This window comes from Diuraphis noxia, unplaced genomic scaffold (assembly GCF_037042655.1).
Source record: "Diuraphis noxia isolate RWA-SAM2 unplaced genomic scaffold, SU_Dnox_SAM2 contig0001, whole genome shotgun sequence".
NCBI classification, from domain to species: Eukaryota; Metazoa; Arthropoda; class Insecta; order Hemiptera; family Aphididae; genus Diuraphis; species Diuraphis noxia.
The window spans coordinates 42,134,984-42,159,309 of record NW_028301711.1 but is presented as its reverse complement, the minus strand read 5'-3'; the positions used below and the strand labels follow the sequence as shown (position 1 = coordinate 42,159,309).

At 26.2% G+C, this 24,326-nt stretch overlaps 3 protein-coding genes across 3 annotated transcripts; 1 reads left to right on the top strand and 2 right to left on the bottom strand.

The window, feature by feature from the left end:
* Nucleotides 1-432: 432 nt before the first annotated feature.
* ATPsynE (ATP synthase, subunit E) lies at nucleotides 433-3,581 on the bottom strand. The gene is made up of 3 exons (XM_015517805.2): nucleotides 3,387-3,581; nucleotides 1,379-1,535; nucleotides 433-666 (listed from the first exon to the last, which is right to left on the bottom strand). The coding sequence occupies exons 1-3, from the start codon at nucleotides 3,432-3,434 to the stop codon at nucleotides 614-616; spliced, it is 258 nt and encodes an 85-aa protein (XP_015373291.1). The 5' UTR covers nucleotides 3,435-3,581; the 3' UTR covers nucleotides 433-613.
* Nucleotides 3,582-5,391: 1,810 nt separating this feature from the next.
* On the top strand, nucleotides 5,392-15,353 carry LOC107172604 (uncharacterized). Its single transcript, XM_089218537.1, has 9 exons — nucleotides 5,392-5,737; nucleotides 7,915-8,106; nucleotides 10,553-10,739; nucleotides 10,832-10,933; nucleotides 11,000-11,070; nucleotides 11,143-11,286; nucleotides 11,418-11,736; nucleotides 12,994-13,115; nucleotides 15,059-15,353. Exons 1-9 carry the CDS (start codon nucleotides 5,559-5,561, stop codon nucleotides 15,216-15,218), a joined length of 1,476 nt encoding a protein of 491 aa, XP_089074663.1. The 5' UTR covers nucleotides 5,392-5,558; the 3' UTR covers nucleotides 15,219-15,353.
* ras (Inosine-5'-monophosphate dehydrogenase ras) lies at nucleotides 15,219-24,031 on the bottom strand. The gene is made up of 10 exons (XM_015517811.2): nucleotides 23,784-24,031; nucleotides 19,398-19,446; nucleotides 18,189-18,290; nucleotides 17,538-17,666; nucleotides 17,308-17,463; nucleotides 16,908-17,195; nucleotides 16,742-16,832; nucleotides 16,433-16,672; nucleotides 15,661-15,817; nucleotides 15,219-15,594 (listed from the first exon to the last, which is right to left on the bottom strand). Exons 1-10 carry the CDS (start codon nucleotides 23,855-23,857, stop codon nucleotides 15,345-15,347), a joined length of 1,536 nt encoding a protein of 511 aa, XP_015373297.1. The 5' UTR covers nucleotides 23,858-24,031; the 3' UTR covers nucleotides 15,219-15,344.
* Between the last annotated feature and the right edge of the window lie 295 nt (nucleotides 24,032-24,326).

Genomic DNA, 24,326 nt, shown 5'->3' with positions numbered 1-24,326 from the left:
ATATTTTTGAGGAAATGACACAATATTGATTATCCTTTATATTGTTATTTGATTTTGTATTCAGATTTCAAAATAAACAAAATTATGTTGTAAATTAAAATAAATATTTAAATTTTTTCGAGACAATATCAAGACAAATCGATATTATATCCCTCAACAATATTATTATCCATCATTTTTGTGATTGAAGCACATAAATATTGTTAAAAATTGTTTTATGTTTATTTTCCAGTAATTGATTATTAATGGTAATTAATAAATAAATACATTTATCCTCAAAAATGTAAAATAAACTTTATACAATTCTAAGCAATTAAAGTGATTACTGAAAAGCTGGGTTGAAGTATAATTTATATATATTTGAGTTTGATTAATACAAAATCGGCATATTATATGAGTTTAATGAAATGAATACTCAATAAAACAATCTCATTAAGTTCTAAGAAAACATGTATTTTCCTGTACATATTTCTTATATGAATACATTTTATCTGCACATTAAAATAATTTGGAGTAGTAACTACAAATGAAAATTTAAAAATTTAATCTATATGATATTGATGAGACAATATTTGTTTTATTATTTTCAATCTAAATTTCTGCCATCCTTCCTTTATGTAACAGTCTTCGGAGGATTGAATATGACATCCAAACTTTTAATTTCATCTGTAACAATTATTAGTACAAGTTAATAATACTGTTTACTTCAAGCGAGGTTTGAAGTTTAAGTTTTGTAGGTAAATAGTATCATACATCTTAGTGAGGTAATTAATAGGATATATTATATTGTAGTAGTTGTCTAAGAGTAATAGTATTACTCATCAAATCATCCACGGAAAAGATACTGAATGTTAAGAATACATTTTAATAATATGTTTATAATAATAATTAGGTGTAGTAGAAATTAATTTGTTGTCAGTTATTAAATAATAATTTTTAGATAGTATGATCAGATGACAAAAGTATTAAAAGTCCATGTTAGATATAGCTAGGAGTTTCAATTATATACATGTCTGTACAAGAAAAAATAATAATTGCTCAAAAGTATAAAACTTTTAAGTAAATATTAAAAGGCACTCGCTAGATCTTCAACAACCATAATATACACTGAAAGTGCTATAGTTGTGATTCTCCCAATATACCTGAACTGCTGATTTTCTATTAAGTAATAATTTACAGTACATTCTTGCAATAGCTTTAGGGTCATTTGATGTTAACCTGGCAGTCAGCCCAAAGCTACTTTAAATCAAAGGTTAAGCAAATATTTGTAAAATATTTAATTATAATTAGACCTACTAATTTTGTTATGTATTATAAACTATATATTAGTATTATTAGGTATAACCAATTGTGGTAATTAATATTAATTAATAATCACCTTCAACAAATTTCTTCTTTTCTGCAGCAATCTTGGCTTCTCTTTCAGCAATCTTTTTATGACGGATTTCCTTTGTTTTGTCTTCTTTCTTTTGAAGATAACTATGTCTAGTAGCTCCATATGTTACACCTAACAACAAGAAGCTCCATCGGCCAAACTAAATAAAAATAATAAATATTAAAATAAAATATTAATATAATTTGTAGTTATTAAAATATATATACAACCAACAAAACTCAAACATTAGAAAAAACCAGGTAAAGCTAGTTTTTACTGGTTGAATAATATTAATTATTATTATACTATTTATTTTCATAAGGTATACCAACTGTTATGCCACATGGCATATTTTATAGGTAATAAATTACTTTAAGTTTTCTTAATGTATTTCCATATTGGGTGTTTCAAATTTCAATATAACATACATTAAACTATTTCTAAACTTTAATAGTTTGGGCATACAAGGGTTTTTGAAAGATGATTACTGAAAAAAATATAGTATGTAATAGTAGGTGTAATAATAGTCCATTGTCTGTGAATAAATAATAATTGACTAACTGTTTTAAATTAATATATATATTTTTTTATAAATAGTTTAAATAAATATCAGTAATTTGTTAATTTATAGTTTAAATGTTTGAACAAAAAATTTAGGTATGTTAATAAATAAATGTATTACATAGGTAATATCATATAATTAACTATATAAGAAACTAACTTATTATTATTCATTAAAATAATGCCTTATTTAACTATTTGAGTAGTAGATTTTGGACTTCCTAGGTTTAAGTAACCTGCATAGATAAAAATATCAGTCATTATAGTTCTTACTTCCGATTATTAGGAATATAATTATTTAGTATTAGGTTACTTAGGTAATATATAATTCTAACAACTTTGAATTACAAAATATGTTACATAAGAATTTCCTAAGATCTAATAAGGCTTAAAAATATTAACATATCTATAAAACATAAATACAGATGAAAGCTTAATACCAGATGCTAAGGTACTTGCCCCTTAGTATATAATGAGATACTAGCAGACTAGGGTAGACTATTTAAAACACTTCAGACTTTTGAAAGATATATCATTCTATACCATAAATTTGTAGAAAAACAACCAAAACATAATTTGAAGTATATCAATAAACTTAATCCTAACCAGTTATTATAAAAAAAATATACATACCATAACATTTATCAATAATATTAGATAATGTCGAGGATAATGTTTATTAAATTATATTTAAAAATATGAAAATTAATATTAATGACCTTCACTTGACATTAGAAGTATTGTTAATATATAAAAAAAAAACATTTTCAATACTTTACTCAAAATAAGTAGCTGCTTACATTCCGACAATTAGATATTTTTATTGAATAAAGTAATTTACCTACATTAAGATATTATTAATAATATTCATTAAACATTTAAGCTATAACTATACTCGGCATCATATCTTGAGAGATTTATAAGACCCCTACAACAAACAGTATTAAAAAAAGATAATATTCATGAATCAAATTCCAAACACATGCTCAACAAAAGAGATAATACCTACATAATTACATAAACTACATTTAATATTTAGTGAAATAAGAACATTTTACAGCAAACTGAATTTTTGGTCCAAGCATAGATACATTAAGAACATATGGCTATCATGTGAATTTTTCCAAATTATTTAACACTAAGAAATGTCACTGTTGATAAAAATGGAACAAATATAATTACACGGAAAAAATTACAATACCGAAACTGATAATAAGAATTGCATGTGCGAGTAAAATGATCAAATAAAAAACAATACCTATGAAGAGCTTTATCTACGCAGCCTAATGTACTCAGGTTTATACATTTTATTGGATGTAGTTGATCGAATTACTTAAAAACAGATCGCGTGTTTTTCAACATACACATAGGGTCAATTAAAGTAAGAAATGGCTGAACGGCATATTTTCGAGTAGGGCGGCTAATTGTCTGGGTAAATAAAAACACTTACCCTAATGAGTGGCGAAACATTGACAGGCGCTTTGAAGTCTCTCGGCATTTTGCAAATTTGTGTGAGACGTTAGCGTTGAAAAGTCAACAATCTTTTCACCGTGTACCAAAAAAAAAATAATTAAGCTTAGAAGTTTTAGACGACTTGGGACTTGGGTGAAAATCAGATGGCTGGCTATGAATATGAAAGAATTAAAAAATTAACACTCTCGGATCTGATAGTGTAGAAGAGATTTTCATCCGGGTGTACCAACCCAACTGTCACATGTTACCGTACAATATTATTATAATATTTATGAACTATAGATTTTGCGCCAAAAAAAATTATTTGAAAATCGTACTCGAGTTCCGTCGTAAATCATATTATTAGATTTATATAAGTCATCAGTTCGTCAGTATCATTCCTGGATCTCGTTAAAAGACAAATAAAAATGGAAGCGGCACTTGTTTTAAAAGCAATAGACACTTAAATAAATTGAATACTTTTTAAATGGTTATTGTGTACATGATTTTCAAAAAAAGTGTTTTATTACTGTTAACTATTTTTTTTTGTTTTAAAACATTATTTTTTAAATAGAAATATAGAATATAGATTAATACATTATTGTTATTATTATTATATTTATTTCAGCAAATCAGCATATTTTTTAATCTTTTTGAACATTTTATATTTTTATCGTTATTGATTTTCATATTTTTTCCTTTATGAATGACAATTTATGATATAATAAACGCTATACCAAGTACAATAAGTGCATACACTAATATACTGATATAGCCATAAAGGTTCCTATATAATATCAAATAAATAATCAAATAAATAGGTACATACTACATAATAATGAATATTCACAAAAACATGTCCAATTAAATTTTTTTTTCAATAATATTAATATAGCATATATTTTTCAACATAGCATATGCATTGTACATTTTTCATTTTTGAAACTTTTCTTTTTTTATGTAGCATATTTCTGAGGACTCTAGTTAACTTTTTTACAATCCTTTAGGTGATGGCTTATCTAATTCCCACAGAATTTACATTCTTGCTTGACAATTGAATAAAGGTAGTATTTAATATAGGCAAAACAATGAGTTTAAACTGATTTAAACAGTGACTAGGTATTACTTTTACTCTTAACCTAGTAAAACATAAAATCTATTTTAAATCATCAATCTGCAGAACAGTGGTCTGAAACATTTTTTAAGTTTTTCAAAGTTGGATTTAAAAAAAAAAATGTTCAAACGTTTATCATATTATGTTACTTGCAGAGTAGAACATGCAATGTCGTAAACTCATAATCATACATTTATAATATTTTTTTTATAATTTCTTTAACCATGAGTTACATTAATTTATATTATATTAGGAAAATAAAAATATATTTATTGGGTAAGTATAACCTAGTAAATAGTTATTATTTTTTTTTAGAAATATTTTAATTCTTAAAATTTTTTTAACAGTGTTCGAATGAAAATTACTTAATTTTATCCAAATTCTTATGTTAACTTAAAATAAAGAAAGTTCTCATGATGCCGTCACACGTTCAGCAATAATTTACAAAACCTCTGTTAGTTTCTAAAACACTTGAACTTGGGTAATAATGCGTTAAATTTATCATTTACAGAAATGGAAATAAACGAAAATGAATATTTTAAAGGATATTGTTTTCTTAGAAAACGCTGTACAGCACTTCAGCATACAACTCAATAAATCTATAAACCTAGGGACTAGACACAAGTACTACCATATAGTACCATTAATTTTATAATATTATGGAAGTGCGGTAAATATACAATTTACCAATATTGAATATATTGTTATCTTTGTTAATAATAATAATAATATTATGTAAATAATTTTTATATACTATATAGGCATAGAACAGCATATATAATATATATATAGGTAACTTGTGTCTTGTGAATTTGTGATAAGAATATTCTTTTGTTGATTACCGAATACCGACTTATCAAATGTTTAAATTTAAAAACTTGTTCAGATAACTAACTGTTTAAATTCGACTAAACACAACTGATTAATGTTTAATTTTTGTTAATTTAATCAACTCATATAATATTTATTAGTTTGTAGTTTTGTTTATTAGATAGTTATTTGCTGAAAATTATTCAAGTATTTCTCTCGACTGACTAACCTTTTTTGTTGTCAACTATGGGAATTTCTAGATGCTTTTTCGAAATACTTAAGTCTACTAATTATCATGTTGGTCACTTACCTAGAGAGTTATTTGCCAACGAAGAACAGCTTCCTGAGCTATTACCTATTTTCACAATTTTGACAAATAGTATCACACTAAAATCAAATTGTTTGACACCTAAGGAATTGGCGCTGTAAGTATAATCAATCATTAATTTCATGATGTATACAAATGTTTATAATAAAATGGTTAAATTTCTTAGTCCATACCTAATTAACTAACAAGTATGAATTTCTATTAAATCAATTTTTAAAACTTAAATTATTTAGAGATATTTGAACATAATATTCAAACGGGTATTCAAACATATTTTTAATTATTTTACAAATTTGCGAATATTGCTCTGTTGGACTAAAATATATTAAAATAAAATAATAATTATACAATAAACCTTATATTTTATTGTTATTTTTAAGTAATATCTAATTAAAAATATGTTTAGGTAAATTTGTTGCATAAATATTCAATAGTCACTGGCTCCGAACCAATGCCAATAACCTAACCAAAAATGTTCAGTTAGGGCAACCATCCGACCTTTGAAAGTAGGGGGTGAGTCGTAGGTGGTTATGGTGGTTGTGAATAGGGGTAGGATATGATTGTGATGTATAAAAATAATTCATATAAGGAAAAATCAAATATAAATATTCCCGAATATCAAAAATCGATGCAAATTCTCGATTTAGTTAGGTGTCTTTGAGTGGGATGGGTATTAATTTTTATACTTTGCCCTACCTATAAAAATTGAGTTTGGGCCATTGTAAATATTTAATAGTATTTATTATCACTATCATTTCGGGTTCTTGAATTACTTAATTCATAATATATGTGCACTGAATTGTTGTAAATATTTAAAAATATTCTATATAAGTTAACATTTAACAGAGAAATTACAATACAATATTTATTTTATTCATTGTTTACATATGATGTTATATTTTAAGCAAATAGCATATTTGACAATTTTTTTTTTATAAGATACCTAGTAACGATAAACTGCTCATCACTTGTCTGCACATTTAAAAAAAAAAAAAACACAATTATGTGTCTAATACATAGGTGTAAAAAATAAACAAGTATATAGTAAAATTATTATACATATATGATATATAATTTTGTATAGAATATAGGTATGCTTAAAAACTCATTTTTACAAGTCTAGGCAAATGAGAGATAATTTCTAACTAGTTAAATATTTAAAATAAAATTTAACTAGTTATATAGTATAGTTAAATTACTTACAATAGATATTAATTTAGTTAAATTATAAGTTTGTCAATTTAAACATCTACTCGGTTATCAAAATTTTTAAAAAATGGAAATACTAAAAAAAACATAATTTTATTCAGTGGCATATACATGGCAGATATTTTAAATAGGTGAGGTTGTATAAAAAATGTATATGCATATGTATACATAGCAAAATATTTTTTAGGTTTTATTAATTTTTATACAACTACCTACCTATACCAATACTAAAATATTACTAAGTGAAGTTTGAATAGGCATCTCTCTTCTTATTTGTATGCATAGGCCATAGTTATTATAAATATATAGGTATGAACAAGGAATGATTAAAAAAAATTTCACTTCTATATTTACTGCAAAATATAACTATATTCTATTCCAAAAGAGAATAATCATATTCTTATATACAAATGACGGTTGCAAAAATTCCAAGACCTTACTTAACTAGTCCATTTTTCACAAAAGCCATGTATAACCTTTTATGACTAGCTGATAAACCTGTTGGTAAGAGATTAGCAATTATCAATGAAAATTGATAGGCTGATTCAATAATTCTCTTTTAGAATAGATAATTAAGTTACTCAAACAAAATACTAGACAAAGTAAATTGTTGAGATATTATCTATCAACAAAAATTGCTTTTAATTTTCTAAATTAATTTGTTAAGGCCCAGCACTGCACTTTAAGCAAAAAAGTAATTTCAAAAAATATAGACCTTCCCACCCAGACAAAAAAGGGCTCCACTTAAAAAAATCCTTTCTTAAAAAAGTTCTTTCGCTTTTATTATGAAATTCTAGGTTTATCTATTTTTATTTTTACAATTTATTAGTTTTGTCTTTGGTAGCTGCTTGAATCATTTAAAATTCGAAAATATATTTATAAAAAAAAACATTGAAATAACTAAAAAATAAGCATTTTTGTTTTTCAAATTTGAAATCATAGTAAATTTACATCAATTTTTGTAGCTAGATTGTATGTTAAGCTTAATAAAATGAGCCATTGCTATAGGTACCAAATTCTGCTTATTGTTGAATAAAATTGACAGTGTATTACTTTTTTTTTTAGTTACTCTTCCATATCTTCGAAACATGATCATTTTTCTTCTTTAGAAAAAGTATCTAAAGCCATTGATCAATTTTATGATGAAAATACTAAAGATGCAGTAATATGCACTTCCGATCTAGAAACATTAGAAGGAAAAATTTTAAAATCTGAACAAGAATTAAATGATTTAAAAGCATATGGAACATTATACGAGTAAGTAAAATAGAATTATAAATTATTTAGTTGATCAGTTTTATCTGTATGCTTGAACTTTATGCACCAAATGTTTAGAATTACCATGTGATTGGAACATTATATTTCAAAATGGGACACACTTCAATGATGTGTTCTGCCTTATATTCTAAGTGTTTAGAGAGTGATTGAATAAACCTCCTCTCAAATAATTTCAGTTTAATAGGCCATTTCTCCATATATTAAAAAAAAAATTTTAATATGAAATTTTTATTTTTTTTTAAAGAAAACAAGTCAGGAATATTTCCTAACCATTTTTTTTTTTTTTTTTAATTATAAATTATATCTTATTTAGAAATTTTAGCTATTTGAAGTTATATTTTTTACTTAATTTGTTTTAAATATAAGGTTAATTATTTATTATTATAGAAGTACTTTTTATTGTTTCAAATAGATATTAGGTATTTTTTTAAATTGTTGTTAATTGATAGATAATTGATATGGATTTTTGTAAAATTTTGTATTTATAATACTTTTTATTGCTTCAAATAGCAAATGATAAAAAAATTATTTCTATAATTTATTATATTTATGGAAATTTGGAAATTTATGTTAAGAATAAATTAAACATTGTACATGTAAATAGATTAATTTTAGATTATAATAAATTATAATTAAAGAGGCAAAATGTTCTATTAAGTAGAATATAGTCTAGAGGAAATTATTCATGGTTTTTATTAGATAAAAGTGGTTGTGTATAGATTTAAACTGTATTCTTTCCAGCATGCCTGTTATGGCACGTTGAAAATTTCTAGGTGTTCAGATATCTATGTACTTATGAAATTTAATACTATGTTAATTACCATACATTTGTTCCCGATACAATAAAAAAATTGGAAATTTGACAAATACAGTTTTTAAATATACCTATATTTCGTGAACTAAAAAAGACAATCATGATCATTTTTGACAATATTTAAGAATGGAGTCTTCAGTAGATGATATTCAATCAGTTGTAGTATATTAAAAGAAAAAAAAACATAACAATTTAAATTTTGCCATAAACATTGCATTTATTATATTATTAATATTTAATTATTATAATAATATTGGAAAATTATAGGTTTCCTATACATCATTACTTCTTATTCATCACGTGCATTGACCCATTTTACTATTATAAAGAGTCATACATTTTGAATTTTAGAAACTTATTTCATTGATGATAGTAAATTTGTTTCATTCTTCCAGTTCTAAATGGGAGTATACGAGGAAAATTACAATTAACTACACTAAGTTAATGACTATAATGTATCAGAAAAATTGTGAACTCAAACCAGCTTAATCAATGCTAAAAAATCTAATAATAATTTAAAAAAAAACTATATCAAAATTAAATATTTGTAAAAATAAAATGCAAGATTTTTACTTAAAAAAAAATTTTAATGATTTTTTTTTATTTAAATGAACCAGGTATACAGAAAGATTTTTAAAACAATCATATTATAAAGATAGTGTTTAAAAGTCATATTTTTAACATTTCAAATTAAAGAAAGAGTTCAATAAACTTTAAATTAATTATAAAATTATGTTCTAGCTTTATAAAGTTAGGTATATAGTTAATAAATATAATAATATTAGATTAAATTATAATTTTAAATTGCATGCATTTGATTTAATTACTAAATAAGGTTGATTGGGCCTCTTAACAAAAGTCCTGCCTGGGCCCTTGAGTGCCCAGTCTTATACTGCTTGAACTTTATTTATTTTACTTAATTATAGCTTATTATGAGTTTTATTCTATAACCAATGGTGATGCTTGTTATTTTACTATTTAATCATTATTCCCATGACTCAGAATAGTGTGTATGTGAATTTTTATATGAGATATAGATATTGGAGATAATATCAAAATTTAGGGGTTTAGGGTGGTAAATAGTAGGAAGTTGCAAATATAGTACCTAGGCGCAAAATGTCTTAGTCCACTCCTGAATATTAATGATCAAGAACTTCCATGGGGGTGAGAGGAAAATGAGGGCAGTTGTCCTAGGTGTGTGCATAGGCGTATAGAGTGTGCCTGGTTACCCCTTGATATTTTCTTATTGAGCCTTTAAAATTGCTACTCTTGATATCCAACATACACAGTACATGTGCACTAAAATGTTTTAATTTAATGTTATTGGTATTATATCTGTTTATATACTTAAACCTGGGCCATGTCAGGATGCTCCATCTAGTAGTATAATTTTAGTGGATTTAACGCTAATTGACATACAAAAGTTGCAATTTAATACTGCAGAATAATATACTTAAACATTTATGGTTTTGAGTAAGGTTGGTATGATGTTTCAAGTGCATTATCAAAACTAAGACATCATGGTCCTATTGTATTTTAATGCATTGTAACAATTAGTATTAAATCTAATTTAGTTTCAAGAATTTTTTAATAAAACATTTTAATTTATAGAAAAAAAATACAATTGATGGATGATGAAATTTCTTTGCTCAAACAAAAAGAAAATATGGTCAGCTCATCTTGTTTTAAAACTGAAAATAATTTGGATGCAGTTATGAAGAAGTTTACAGAAGAAATTGATACATTTGCTACTAATGTTAATAAACTTCATTTTCATGTCACTAACAGTATGACAAATGTAAATGTTGTTTAATATAATTATGATAGTTAATATATATTATATACTTCTGATTTGTGATAAAATAATGAAGTTTAAATTTAAATATTTAGGATCATGAATGCTTAACAAAACTGGCATCAAATAACTTAATTAATTTGACAGACTTATGGCGTCAACAGATTTTTAAAATGATAGACATATGGTTTAAAGAGGTAGAGTAAAATTGTTTATATTGTTATCACTATTTTATTTTTTATAATTAACTTTATAACTTGCAGCAAAACATTTCATCAGCAATAAGTGATACATTTTCTACAAAAATTCATGCTCTAAGTCAACTCTCACAAAGGTTAGCTTTTATTTATTTAAATAATATGTAATACTAGGTTATATAATTAAACAAATAATATATTATGTTTAGTTGTACAGCTTTACGGATTGCTGGAATGAATGAAAAATTTGAGATATCAAAATTGAGTTTAGCAATGAACAATATATCCAATATTAAAAATTATATTAATGAGGATAAAGAGAATCTACATTCAAACAATCAACATATAATAAAGTAATTATTAATAATGTAAAAACTAAAAACTATTGGTAGTAAAAAAAAATATTATCTCTTCATGTTAAAATTAGAGATAGTTACATAAACTTTTGTGAAATTAAAATGTTAATAATAAAATATTGTTTAAGTTACTTTGACAAGCACATAAAAGATCGAGGAGTACTCATAGACTTTAATCAACAGTCGGAATCTACTGACTATGACAATGTACAATCTCATATATCGGAAACAGTGGTCGCAGATGCAACTCAAAAACTTTCAGAATTACAAACTATTAATGGCCGTATAACATTTATACAAGATTCCATTGAACACTACATCATGATGTGTGATGTATTGTGGTGCCTGATGAGAACTGGTTGTTCTATGGCAAACTTAAAATGTGAATTAGTTTTACATTGCATCAACGTTCTTGAAAAAACTTTTGATGACATTACATTTGCAAATGTGAGTACTTTTAAATGAATGGCGGACAATTCCCCCCCCCCCCCGACTGTTTTTGGTGTAGTAGGACATTTTCCCCCCAATATATTTTCGATGCGGACATTTCCCCCCCATTTTTTTTTTTAAGTTTATTATTGAATAACATAATATTATTAATTATTTAATTAAAAAATTATTTTTTTTTGAATAAATATAATCAATTATACTATAATTAACTTTATAAATTTATACTATAAATTAGATTTTTTTTTTTCATTAACATATTAAAAATTATATAATAAAACGTAAAAAAATTATATAAGTATAATAGTCTAAAAATTTCGATATAAAAATGATATATTTTGTAAAAAACATTTAATTTCTGATTCTTTTTTTTATATCTAAGCACATATTGTGTAATCGTCTTTCATATTTATTTTATTTTGTAAAAAACCGTACCTGTTTTAATTTTTAATAATTAATTAATTGCCATTGAATTTGACTTTTGTAGTGCTTCAATGAACATCCAAATATTTGGATGCTGAATTCTTACCAAAGTTTTAAATTTATTATTGAAACCTTCACTTATATTATTTGTTCTACCTGTGTTTTTCTTTATAGCATTACGTATAAATAAGGAGGAAATAATATTATTTAATATAAAAATATTATTTTATTAAACAAAAAATAATTTTATTTAATAATAAACTTAAAAAAAAATGGGGGGGGGGGGAAATGTCCGCATCGAAAATATATTGGGGGGAAAATGTCCTACTACGCCAAAAACAATCGGGGGAAAATGTCCGGGGGGAAATTGTACGGATACCCTTTTAAATAAAGTCATAAATTACCCAAATTATTATGAAGTCATTGTCATGTCTTGTTTCTGTCCGTTTACGTCTTACATACGCATGACATAACATATTTTCATTTGCCAATTTCAATAGTGTGTTGTTAATTTTATTATTAGATTGAATTGACCTATTGTTAAATTATTAATGTTATTAATAATCAACCTATTATTTCTGGTCCCACATAGGCTGTTATTGGTATTATTATTTTAAGGAAATTATGACTTTTGTGAAACAGTACATTTTAAAATGATCATAACTTATTTCAATTTAATAATATTAATAAAAGCATACGTTGGGCTGTAAATAATAACTATAACTAGTGAATGAAAATTTGCACTGTTGCGTACGTTCATAATACGGAGAAAACACAAATGCAGATGCAACGTCCTCTTAATTACTAATTTTAATCTATTTATTATGTGTTTAGCAATGTAATTTGAATCACGAAAGCACTGAAGAGCAAAAAATACAAGAAAACTATATTCCAATTGACAGCGAATTTGTAAAATTTGATGGATATAAGAGTTACTCTACCATTTATACCAACAGGTGAACCCTTTAATTTACCCTCTATTTATGTACCTATATGTAATTATAAAATTTAGTCATATTTTGAACGAGGTATTTTCTGACTATGGATGTAAGCTTTGTTTTTTATTTTTACTGTAATTGATAGATTAAATTAAAATAAAAGCAGGTAAGTGGATAACAACCTGCTGTACGTTAGTTGTCTAATGATTAGAGAGTGACTGCAATGGATGTTTTAAATTTGAATTCAATAATCATTGTATACAAAAAATGATTCCGAGTGAAGAATAGGTCTATCAACCTACATAGTACATTATTACTGTGATTAATGTAATTAATTTCACTATTAGGCATTGTTGTACCACTGCAGGTTAAATACATTTTTGCCATAAGAAATTGCATTCGAAAATTTAATTTTGTATAAAATTTGCAAGTGGTCAAGGTCAAGATAGTTATTATTTTCGTAAATATTTTAACTTAAAATACTTGAACTAGCTGAAGGTATATTCAGCTTTTACTGATTATTCAACTTGACTTCGCTGTTCAATGACTTTTTTTTTGTTAAGTGTAGGAAAATTTAAGGTAAATCTTTTTTTAAATTTGCAAAGCTTAGATATCAATAGACAAATGTATTAATACTCTCGTATTAACTGTGAATTAAAAGAACATTATACCCACATGTACACTCTGTCTCGCAAGTTGAAACATGCTCAGCAGATCACGTTTACCTCCGTTAGTTTAAAATGTGAAGTAAATTGACCTTTTATAAGAATCAATGGTAAGATTAAATATTATCTAGGTCATCTCTTGGACTTTTAAGTATATTTTAATTTTTTAAGTAAGTTATGAGTAGGGAACGGATTTAAAAGCTCTAAAAAACAAGAAAAATGCCTTAAAACAATGATTTAACATCAAAAAATGCCCTTAAAAAACTTAAAAAATGGGTATATATTCATTAAAAACAAAATTTTGTATTTATAACTTATACAAAACACATTATTATAAAAAATATTTAAATACAATACAATCTTAATTAATTAACTTTAGATAAATAATTTATCGTATCTTATTTCTTATCTTTACCTTAATATGGGTAATAATCTGTTGTAACTTGTATGTATATATTTTGTGTCTACACATGTCAACAATAATTTCGTAACATAATACATATTTAGGTATTTTAATTTTTTTTAGAATGAATGTGGAAAAATGACTTAAAAACCACAACATGCGCTAAAAATTTCAAAAAATGCATTAGTCTTAAAAATGAAAAAAAAATGCAAAATAAAAGTTACAATTTTTAATTCTTTGATGTATAAAATGAACTTTTTGCTTTGAAACAAATGTTTTCAGACATTCGGAAAAAAATGCAATTTGCATTCAAATCCGTTCCCTAGTTATGAGTATTTTAAGATATACACACAATTACTCACTTGTAAGACGGAGACAACACATGCAAGTATAATGTCCTCTTAATGCACAATTATTTTTTTTGGTAATTTACAAAATATTGTCTTAGATGATACATGCCGATCAGTGGCGTACGCAGGATTCTTCAATGTTATGAGAGGGGGGTGGGGGTGTAGGCACAGTTATTGAGGTCAATACCTTTTAATCGGCACTTACAGTCACTCTTTTTGTACATACAAACTAGTTTTAAAATACTGACGCAATAATAATAATAATAATTATAGCAGAAGCGTCCACAGGGGGGGGGGAGGGTTGTTCAAATACCTCATGATAATTTTTTTGCTATAGGTAAATAAAATGAATAAAATTTAAAAAAAATTTATAATTTTTTTTCATAATATTTATTTAAAAGTTTTTAATGTAAACCCCCCCTTTGATAATATCTATGTTTGCCAATGTTCTATAGTATAAAAATTAATAATTAATAAACTCATGTTGAGTATTATGAACAAAATTGATCAATTAAATAGGTATCTTGATTTTTTTCTTTTCAGTGATGAAATAGTAAAATTATCAAAAATGGTACAACAGTGGAAAAGTAAGTATCATTATAGCAGAGATGAATGTGACCAGCTTGCCACTTTACAACAAAAATTACAAATGTACAGCGACACAGTCAATAGTTTAACTTCTAAGTATTCAAATACAACATAATGAGAAGAGTTTATTATTTTTATTTCGTTGGAAAACAATATGATAGGTGAAGTAAAAATTTGATATAATTTTGTTTTTACTTAAGCATAAAATAAGTTGATAAGTAATAAATATCACATTTTCGTACTAGAACAATCGTTTTTCATATGAAAATAAACTGTGTACATTTCCTTCAAGTTGTGCTGAATGTGTACGTCTTTCAAATCTAAGTTGACCCGATAACATCATTTCTCTGAGATTTTTAAGAGATTTAGTACCAATATCTTGACAACTGTGTCTTAAACCACACTGTATGTATGGTAAAAATCTGAGAGCAGATCCTTTATCCACAATCGTTCCACTGACACCTTGAGCAACTTTCAAGGAATCTTTCTCACTGTGAATAAATATTTAGTTAAATTGAAAGTAATGCTATGCGACGAATAAATATTATTTATTATACCTATGGAAATATCGGTTTAATGCTGATCCTTTAGCATCTTTTCTGTTCATTGCTTCCAAACTTCCCATACCACGATACTTCTTTAGCCTTACGCCGTCTGAAAAGAAATATTCACCAGGCGATTCAGATGTTCCGGCTAACATGGATCCCATCATAACTATAAAAAAAATATTATATAACATTGTAGGTACTTTTGATCTGTTTTATGTTGATACTACGCTTGAGTTAAACTCTATGACAGTTATTATCACAACATTTTATTAACCTTAGACAATATATACTAGATAGAGCTATGCGCGTATCACTCATAGTCTGTACTTGAAGTGCAATTTCTTGGCCCAAATACATTTATTGCACATGCATGAGAAATTAAATTGATAGTGCGGAATGGGGACATGAAGATGACGGTTTATGACAATCACTATCATCTTTTGCGCATGTGTAGTGGTAATATAATTGCGGTTATATATTACTACAATCACTTTACTTTTAGCGCATGCGCATTCATGACATTGGAGTCCAAAAATTGTGGTTCAAGGTTTTAAATCTTAGCTCTATCCAGGATATATTATCTGAGTTATGAACTATATGGTCCAGGTTTTGATTATAAACATATTAACTACATTCTATCAAACATCTAGAAGTTAACTCTAGTTTTGTCAAATTATTAAGATAAAATACTTTTTTGCAATTATTTTGCATCCTTAGTATCCTTATGCATCCTATAATTTTGCACCCAACATAACTATTAAAGAAGGTTAGGGATACATACCAGTGGATGCTCCGAGTGAAAGAGATTTAATTATATGACCTATGGATTGAATTCCACCGTCACCTATAACAGGCACACCAAACTGTGAAGCATATTGTGCAACTCTATAAACAGCAGTTCCTTGAGCCCGACCAACTGCCATTACTTCTTGTGTTGTGCAAATAGATCCACAACCCATACCAACTCTTAAGCCATCAGCTCCAGCATCAATGAGAGCTTTTGCTTGTGCCATAGTAACAACTAAAGAATAATTATTAAGCTTAGTAAAACGATAAATTAACAATAAGATTTAAAAGCATAATGTATTACCGTTTCCTGCAATAACTTGTAATGATGGGAGATTTTTTTTAATGTATCTAATCATGTCAATTTGATAAACAGAGTTTCCTTGTGATGAATCCTAATAAATTAATAAATAGTACAGTGGATAAAATATTTTGATAAGCATCAATACAGAAATTCAAGATATTCTTACCAAAACTATAACATCAGCTCCGGCTTGATGTAATAAATGAAGTCTATCTTTGTCATCCTCACGTGTTCCAATAGCGGCACCAACTAAAAGTTGTTTATTTTCATCTTTTGACGCTTTTGGATAGTCACGTGATTTTTTCAAATCTGTTCTAGCAATTAATGCTACTAATTCACCCTTTTCATTCAAAATAGGTAATTTTCCTTTTTTGGAATTTTCTAAAAGGCTATTGGCTTGTTCTAAAGTTACCCCAGATTTTGCTGAAATTATATTTTCTATTCTTGTCATTACCTAGATACATTTTTTTAAATAAATGTTTTTAAAATTTTAATTGGTATTATTTACCTATATCTAGTAGGTATTTTTTTTAAAAACATATTAAAAGATGAATTAAAATTATTACCAAGTTGACTGATTGTTGTAATTGCTCTGATCCTTCAAGAAAATCAATATCCCTTGATGTAACAATACCAACTAATTTGCCACCTAATTTACCATTTTCAGTAACAGGAAAACCACAAAATCCATGTTCTTCTTTTAATCGAAAAACATCAGACACCTATAGTTATCAAATAATTCATTATTTTTATTTTTATTTTTTAAATTTACCAACTTAATGCACTATATAATTACCAATAAATCTTGAGATATAACTACAGGGTCTCGAATGAATCCATGTTTGTATTTTTTTACTTTCAGAACTTCACTTGCTTGATAAGTAGGCAAACAATTATGATGAATAATACCAATCCCGCCACAAAGCTATAAACAAAATTATCAACATGATGATTTGTGTAATTATATTGGTAATTTTTATCAAAAATTAAGTTGGATCAGTAAATTGCATTCATAGATTTGTGGTGTTTTTATTACACAAAGAACTTTAACATTCTTGTACCTAGTTATTAGACGAAAGTAGGTTTTATAAGGTAAAAGTTTTTTTTTTTTTTTTAACAGTATACAATTATTTGTTTTTTGTCTCTATCTTAATCAATTCAAAATATTGTATGTCATCTTTATTTAATATATTATTTTTATTTTGCAATCAATGGAAAAAAAGTGATATACGAGTACATTAAAAATAAAAAATAAAGTCACTTAAGCTAATAAAATTGTTGTTGGGTATGTATAAGAAACAAATAAATTTGTATGTTTTAGTACCAAGTTCAGAGTAATTGAATTAGTATTTTTAATATAAGAAAGAAAACATTTAATTCTAACAGAGTTAAGACAATATATTATTATCAATTACATTATAAAAGTGTAATTAAATATTTTACTTACTGCCATTGCAATAGCCATTTCTGATTCAGTTACAGTATCCATTGGTGATGATACTAATGGTGCTTGAAGAGTAATATTTTTAGTTAAAGGTGAAGACAAGTCCTAAAATCACCAACAATATTTAGATTCCTATATCGAGTTATATAATTAATTCACTAATTTTATTTATTTAAAGTTAATTGTATAGCTTTGTTGAAATAATAGTTGTTATACTTTATTCCGAATAAGCTTAAAAATGTGTAGTTCCCATATGAGCAGACTTAATGGTTGCTAATTACAGTGGTCGAACCATTCCAAGGCTGTACACTGTGCAGTCTTTTCAAACTTATTTGGAAAAGAGTATAGTTTTTCATTAAAAACATTTCACTATTTAGATGAAAAACGTATTTAAAAACGATCATAAAATTAATTAACTTAGAAAATGTAATATATAAAATAAACATACCTATTAAAGTATCAACTTATAACTCTTATTATAGTTTATTTTATACAACTCATAAATATTATGAAATTATGATATTATAAAAGATTTTCATCAGATATATGCAAAAATGTTTAAATATTTTAAATTTATTTAAATCCATGTATAATATATATATATATATATATATATTATATGTTTGTATTTAAATATTTATGACTTAAATTTTTGATATATCTAATTTAGTTAAATAATTTCAAATTGCATAAAAATTTATCAATAGTTCACTTGAATTATTAGACCAATAATGACATACTAAATCATATTTAAAATTGATTCATTATACGTTTAGTTATTTTTAATGGAATCTCTGGTTGGGTTTGAGAGGGTTGGTTTTAGAAAATATTTTAAATAATAAAAAAAAAAACCTTATTCCTATTGACATCTTGATTTAAAATTTTAGATTTAAAATATCATCAAAAAACAGTTACCTAAAGAGTATTATTTTTTTAAATTAATTAGATATACACTATACACATTTAAAAGTGAAAACCTACACTAAAAGTAATTTAATTAATCATATTTTAGTATTTTAAGGTCATGTAACCTGACCCATGCCCTGGTTATGAGTGATGTGTACAACTTTATTCCCTTTTAAATTAAATTATTTGGTTTCTTTATAATATTATATACTTATACTTAACATAATATATCAAATAGTTATGTAACACTTTATTAAGATAAGTTAGGTAATAATTTACTACGGTAAAAAGTAAACGAAGACTTACAACATCTCCAGCTACAAAATCAATAAATCCAGGCAGTAATATGAAGTCACTAAAACATAAAATATCAAAGTATTAAAAAGAGATATCTGATTGATAATAATATTGACCATGTATTGTTCAACCATTGATTATAAATACTATTTATAATCAATAGTACAACTGAAGACAGTTAACTATTAATACATAACAATTGAATAATTCCATTGTTATTCTTTTACTATTAGTATAATAACTAAATAACTAATAAACAAAAGTATAATTTAAAATGTTATACTTTGTAGATAACACCTAAATTATAATTATAAGCGTTTATATAGTGTTAATTAAAATTTATAATTAGTTATGAACATTGAACATGTGTAAAAAAAAAAAATGATAACATTAAAGTTTTTGAATCAATCAAATGCTAAAATATTTTAATTAATTAGGTACAGTAGCGGATTAAGATTATAGGACTGGAAACAATATGGTGGGCTGATGTTGGAATACCTTCTATTCTTTAATACCTAGATTAGCACATAGAGGACATGTACACTACCTACTCGGTAAAACATCAACTATTCTAATTAAGTACATTAATTTAGTTATGATAGTATAATTTTTATTCTTATCGTAAACTAATCTATTCACTAGGCAGCAATAAGTAATGTCTTCTATATATGGAAATGAGCAAAGGCACTTCAGGCCTGTAAAAAATTTGTTTGTTTCCAGTCATCTACCTAATCCTGTGGGCACTGTTACCTAATTTATACAACTGTACTGATATCATAGAGCAACAACAATTAATAGATATTAATTCAATTATGCCGTTAAAACAAATAACCAAGGAAATAATAATAATAATAGGCGGAGTATAACTATATTTCATTTAATAATTCATGTAAAATTCATCATCATAATATATACCGCGAGATATACAGTGTGTTCACCAATTTAGGGAACACTGAATTTCTCAGCTGGATTATGTTGGAATAAATAATTTTATTTTTACAATTCAGTATAAAATACATAAAACCATTTATAATTATTTATTATTGGTTACTTTTTGAATATTTTTACATGTACAGTTGTAATCAATTTTAATTAAATATTTTATATCCATATTATGTTAATCTTATTTATAACCAGGGTACGGATTTTATAGCATTTGCTACTTATTATAGGATAGAGATAAAAATAGCAGAGTGGGCTATAAATTTGTTTTATACACCAGGGACTCTAAATATGAAATTTTATTTTGCTATTTTTTGCATATTTGAAGAATTTTAGAATTTTAGTGCTATTTTTAAAGTTTTGGTGCTATTTTTTGCTAATATTCTTAATTCAACGCTTTATTTTATATTTTTCATAAATCTCGTTTATATTGAATGACAAATAGTATTCATTAATGCGAGTCAATAAGAAAAATTCCCACATTTTCGTTTCATATTATATAACATGTAATAAATCTATTTTTAAATAGTCCAACGATGTCGAATCTTATCTTCTTATCTATTATTGTTCCACATAATTGTAGATTCTATAATATACCGTCGACTGTTGTATGTATTTCAGCGTCAGTCGGTTCTGACTGATGATTTTGATTTGTATATATTTTTATTTGTTGCTATTTTTGATGTTTTTAGGGCATATTTATAGAGCATATTTTAAGGTTTTTTTGGTCATATTATAGCGCATATTTTAGGATTTTTGGTGCTATAAAATCCGAACCCTGTTTATAACACATATAAAAAATATATATAATAATATAATTAGTTCTAAGTTTATCAAACATTGTTTAATTTCTATATTATCAATTATTACTATTCTGTAAATATTTTATGTTAACCTTTTTCAAAACGTCAAAATATTATATTCTTTTAGCCTTAAGTTTAGATGACCAATTGTCAGGAAAACTTTATAAATAAAAAATATAAAAAAAAAAAAAAGTAACCAATACCTAATAAATAATTATAAATGATTTTATGCATTTTATAATGGATTGTAAAAATATATTATTTATTAAAATTTGAATCGCTCTTATTCAGTCAATTTTGGTTTTAGAGCCATGGTAAATTGGTAAAAATGACTTTAAAAAATTTAAGTCTATCTGAATTTGGTATCAAAAATACTGGTTGCTATAAAAAAAAAGTTGGCTGTGTAGCACGTACCGAGAGGGTTAAATATTTGAAATTTATCTGAAAATGTGTGTTTATATACCACTACCTTATAAGAAAAAAATTGGATTTATTCCAACACATTTCGGTCGAGAAATTACGTGTTCCCTAAATTGGTGAACAGATAGTATTATAATTATTTTACCAAGGATAGGTATTATCATAAAAATTCTTTCCCATTTTTAATAGACTTAAAATAGGTTTTAATAGATTAGTTAGGATGGAAAACCTAATTAGGCATAAAAAGTAAATTACTTTATTACAAAACATTAAATAAGTACTATAGAGCTAAATTACATCATTATTAACAATGCAGAATTAAATCATTAAAAATTACTAGGCTGGTAGTAAAAGTATTTATTTTTAAAGTATGTTTGTATACCTATCTTTTAAATGTAATATGTAGGTATTCATTTTTTACGCTTAAGTAGATTAAAGAGATGACCTATAACACCATAGTTGTATCACATTTCAACTAAGTTACATAAATAAGTAAATAATTAATCGAAGAATTATTGAGCTGCTATTTGAAACCAATAAAAAAATAACATAGGAAAAATTAACACCTTCCTCGATTTTAACGTTGTGGGACTTTAAAGCCTATTTAGAGTTTACTTATTACCTATCTATTTAATCAGCAATATCGTTAAATATTCATAACTCTATTGCTGAACAAATAACAATGGAATCAATATCATCCCAATAAATCAATTCATGTCAGAATATACATTTCTGTTGATAGAAGTGTAGGTAGTAGGTATATGGCAGAGATACAATTTTGATTAGTGACATTTTTATAACAAGCGGCTTCTTAAAAAACTATTCAACAAACCTTATCTAAATGTATTATTTTTTATTGAACACTTAATTGTTTTATTTTATGATAGAAAAGCAAAGTAGACACTCAATTTTTAGTTGAGTTATTTAAGTTCATAAGTACCAATTACACTTACAACTCGACTTACAACTTACACAGTGATTATAATGTAGATCAAAATAGATGTTAGAAGTACCTACTCATAATTATGTTTTATTTGCCTCAACATGAATGATATATAAAGTAGAAACCAGTAGTAAATTGAACTGTGAAATAATATTAAGTAAGAATTGAATCTTTAGGAGCTATTGCTTACCAAGAATTTAATTTATAGGTTTATATATTATAATTAATATAGCAATTTTATACTTAAATCTTGGGATTTTACAACTTTTTTTGGTAAACATTAGATACTATCTATGCATTTAAATTAAAAATTCTATACACTGTATGACTATAGACAACTATACTTCACCAATCAACATGACTAGGTATTAATAATTTTAATGAGTTCATTCAGATATTTGTCTATATTAGTGATGTAAATAATCCCAGTTTTAAGAATCATTATAGGTACCTATAATTCAACACCTATACATATACCAAAACCTATTTGTAGAAAATTATAAATTATCTTGTCCTAAGTAATTTCCTGACAATAGATATATGAAAAATCAATAATATTGGTAGTAAAATGATTATTTTAGGCACTTAATTCACATCAAGAACTGAGTGCCTAGGTGGTTTATACAAAATTTGAATAACAGTTGTACACTAAATGGCTTGAGTGTTTGACATACACTAAAGCGTTGGAACGTCATAAGAGATTAGGAGTCTTAGTTCTTGATTGGGCTCAAGATTTGAATTCCTCTAGGGGTACTCAAGCGTTATGGATTTGATACTGTCACAACATCAACTTTTCATAGCTTTGATACTCTTGTTAAGAATATTGTTAAACATTGGAGTGTTATGAGTGTAAAGAGTCTTATTGAACCAACTATGTACTATATATTATACTAGGTATATATAACATAGATAAGGGGTCTGCAACTTATGGCCTAATAAAAGTTTATTCCTGCCCACCCAAGCTAATTTATGTTTAAAATAAATAAATATTTAATACTTAATTCTTATAAATAATTAATTGCATAACCTCTATGCCCTTATCTAAAAATGTTGGCCTGTGATGTCAGATTTGGCCCCCCGTAAAATAATGGTTAAGAGACCACTGACCAGGGGTTTCAAATATTATATAATATGATATGCATCGTGTTCGAGGCGGCTAATTGATGAATGTATGTAAAATAGCTGACCACACTCGCTACTCTCCCAACTCGTCAAACAAATGGCAAGGCAGGTACGTGTTCGTCTGTCAGATAAGTATAAAAATACAAATAGTTACTATGTACATACTTGTAAGTGAGTCCTTCGCCGGTGCTGAACAGCTCTTGGGCTGACAAGCCGTCTACGACATTCGTTGCAGACATGATGATTTGTGGATGGTTAGGTTAACGAAGAGGAATGAGAGAGACGAGAAACAAGCCGGTAACCGCGTCGTGTGCGAACCACGTGCAACGAACGACGTACGTCGGCGAGAAGTGTCGGTGGTGGCGGCGGCCGGGCGGCGTAGTGACGAGCTAGTGAGCAGTGACCAGTCGACGACCGCGCAGCGGTGCGGCGGCGGTGACGGAGCGAATGAACGAGTACAACCTCACAAAGTCACAACATCGCGCCATCGTGTATCGACTATCGAATATTCGAATGTGTTGTACGGCGGCGGCTATTATAATTAATATAATACTATAATAATAATAGTAGTCGGCACTTTGGCCACTTCGGCAGCCGACGAGAATTTAAAACGTGTTATTCGCGCGCACAAGATCATCGCCCATCGGTCGTCGATAAAATATGACCGCTCCGGCGCTCCCACGGATCATCGCAACGGTACAATATGCA

What these genes read in the sequence shown, in the direction of transcription:
- ATPsynE (XM_015517805.2), bottom strand. Translation starts at nt 3,434, where the DNA reads ATGCCGAGAGACTTCAAAGCGCCTGTCAATGTTTCGCCACTCATTAGG. An exon ending in ATGTTTCGCCACTCATTAGG is followed by an intron (nt 1,536 to 3,386) that starts GTAAGTGTTTTT and finishes ATTTTTATTTAG; the next exon opens with TTTGGCCGATGGAGCTTCTT. An exon ending in AAAGAAGAAATTTGTTGAAG is followed by an intron (nt 667 to 1,378) that starts GTGATTATTAAT and finishes TAATTGTTACAG; the next exon opens with ATGAAATTAAAAGTTTGGAT.
- LOC107172604 (XM_089218537.1), top strand. Translation starts at nt 5,559, where the DNA reads ATGGGAATTTCTAGATGCTTTTTCGAAATACTTAAGTCTACTAATTAT. An exon ending in AACAATCAACATATAATAAA is followed by an intron (nt 11,287 to 11,417) that starts GTAATTATTAAT and finishes ATATTGTTTAAG; the next exon opens with TTACTTTGACAAGCACATAA. An exon ending in ATGACATTACATTTGCAAAT is followed by an intron (nt 11,737 to 12,993) that starts GTGAGTACTTTT and finishes TTATGTGTTTAG; the next exon opens with CAATGTAATTTGAATCACGA.
- ras (XM_015517811.2), bottom strand. Translation starts at nt 23,857, where the DNA reads ATGTCTGCAACGAATGTCGTAGACGGCTTGTCAGCCCAAGAGCTGTTC. An exon ending in ATTTTGTAGCTGGAGATGTT is followed by an intron (nt 18,291 to 19,397) that starts GTAAGTCTTCGT and finishes TGGTGATTTTAG; the next exon opens with GACTTGTCTTCACCTTTAAC. An exon ending in TTAAACCGATATTTCCATAG is followed by an intron (nt 15,595 to 15,660) that starts GTATAATAAATA and finishes ATTTATTCACAG; the next exon opens with TGAGAAAGATTCCTTGAAAG.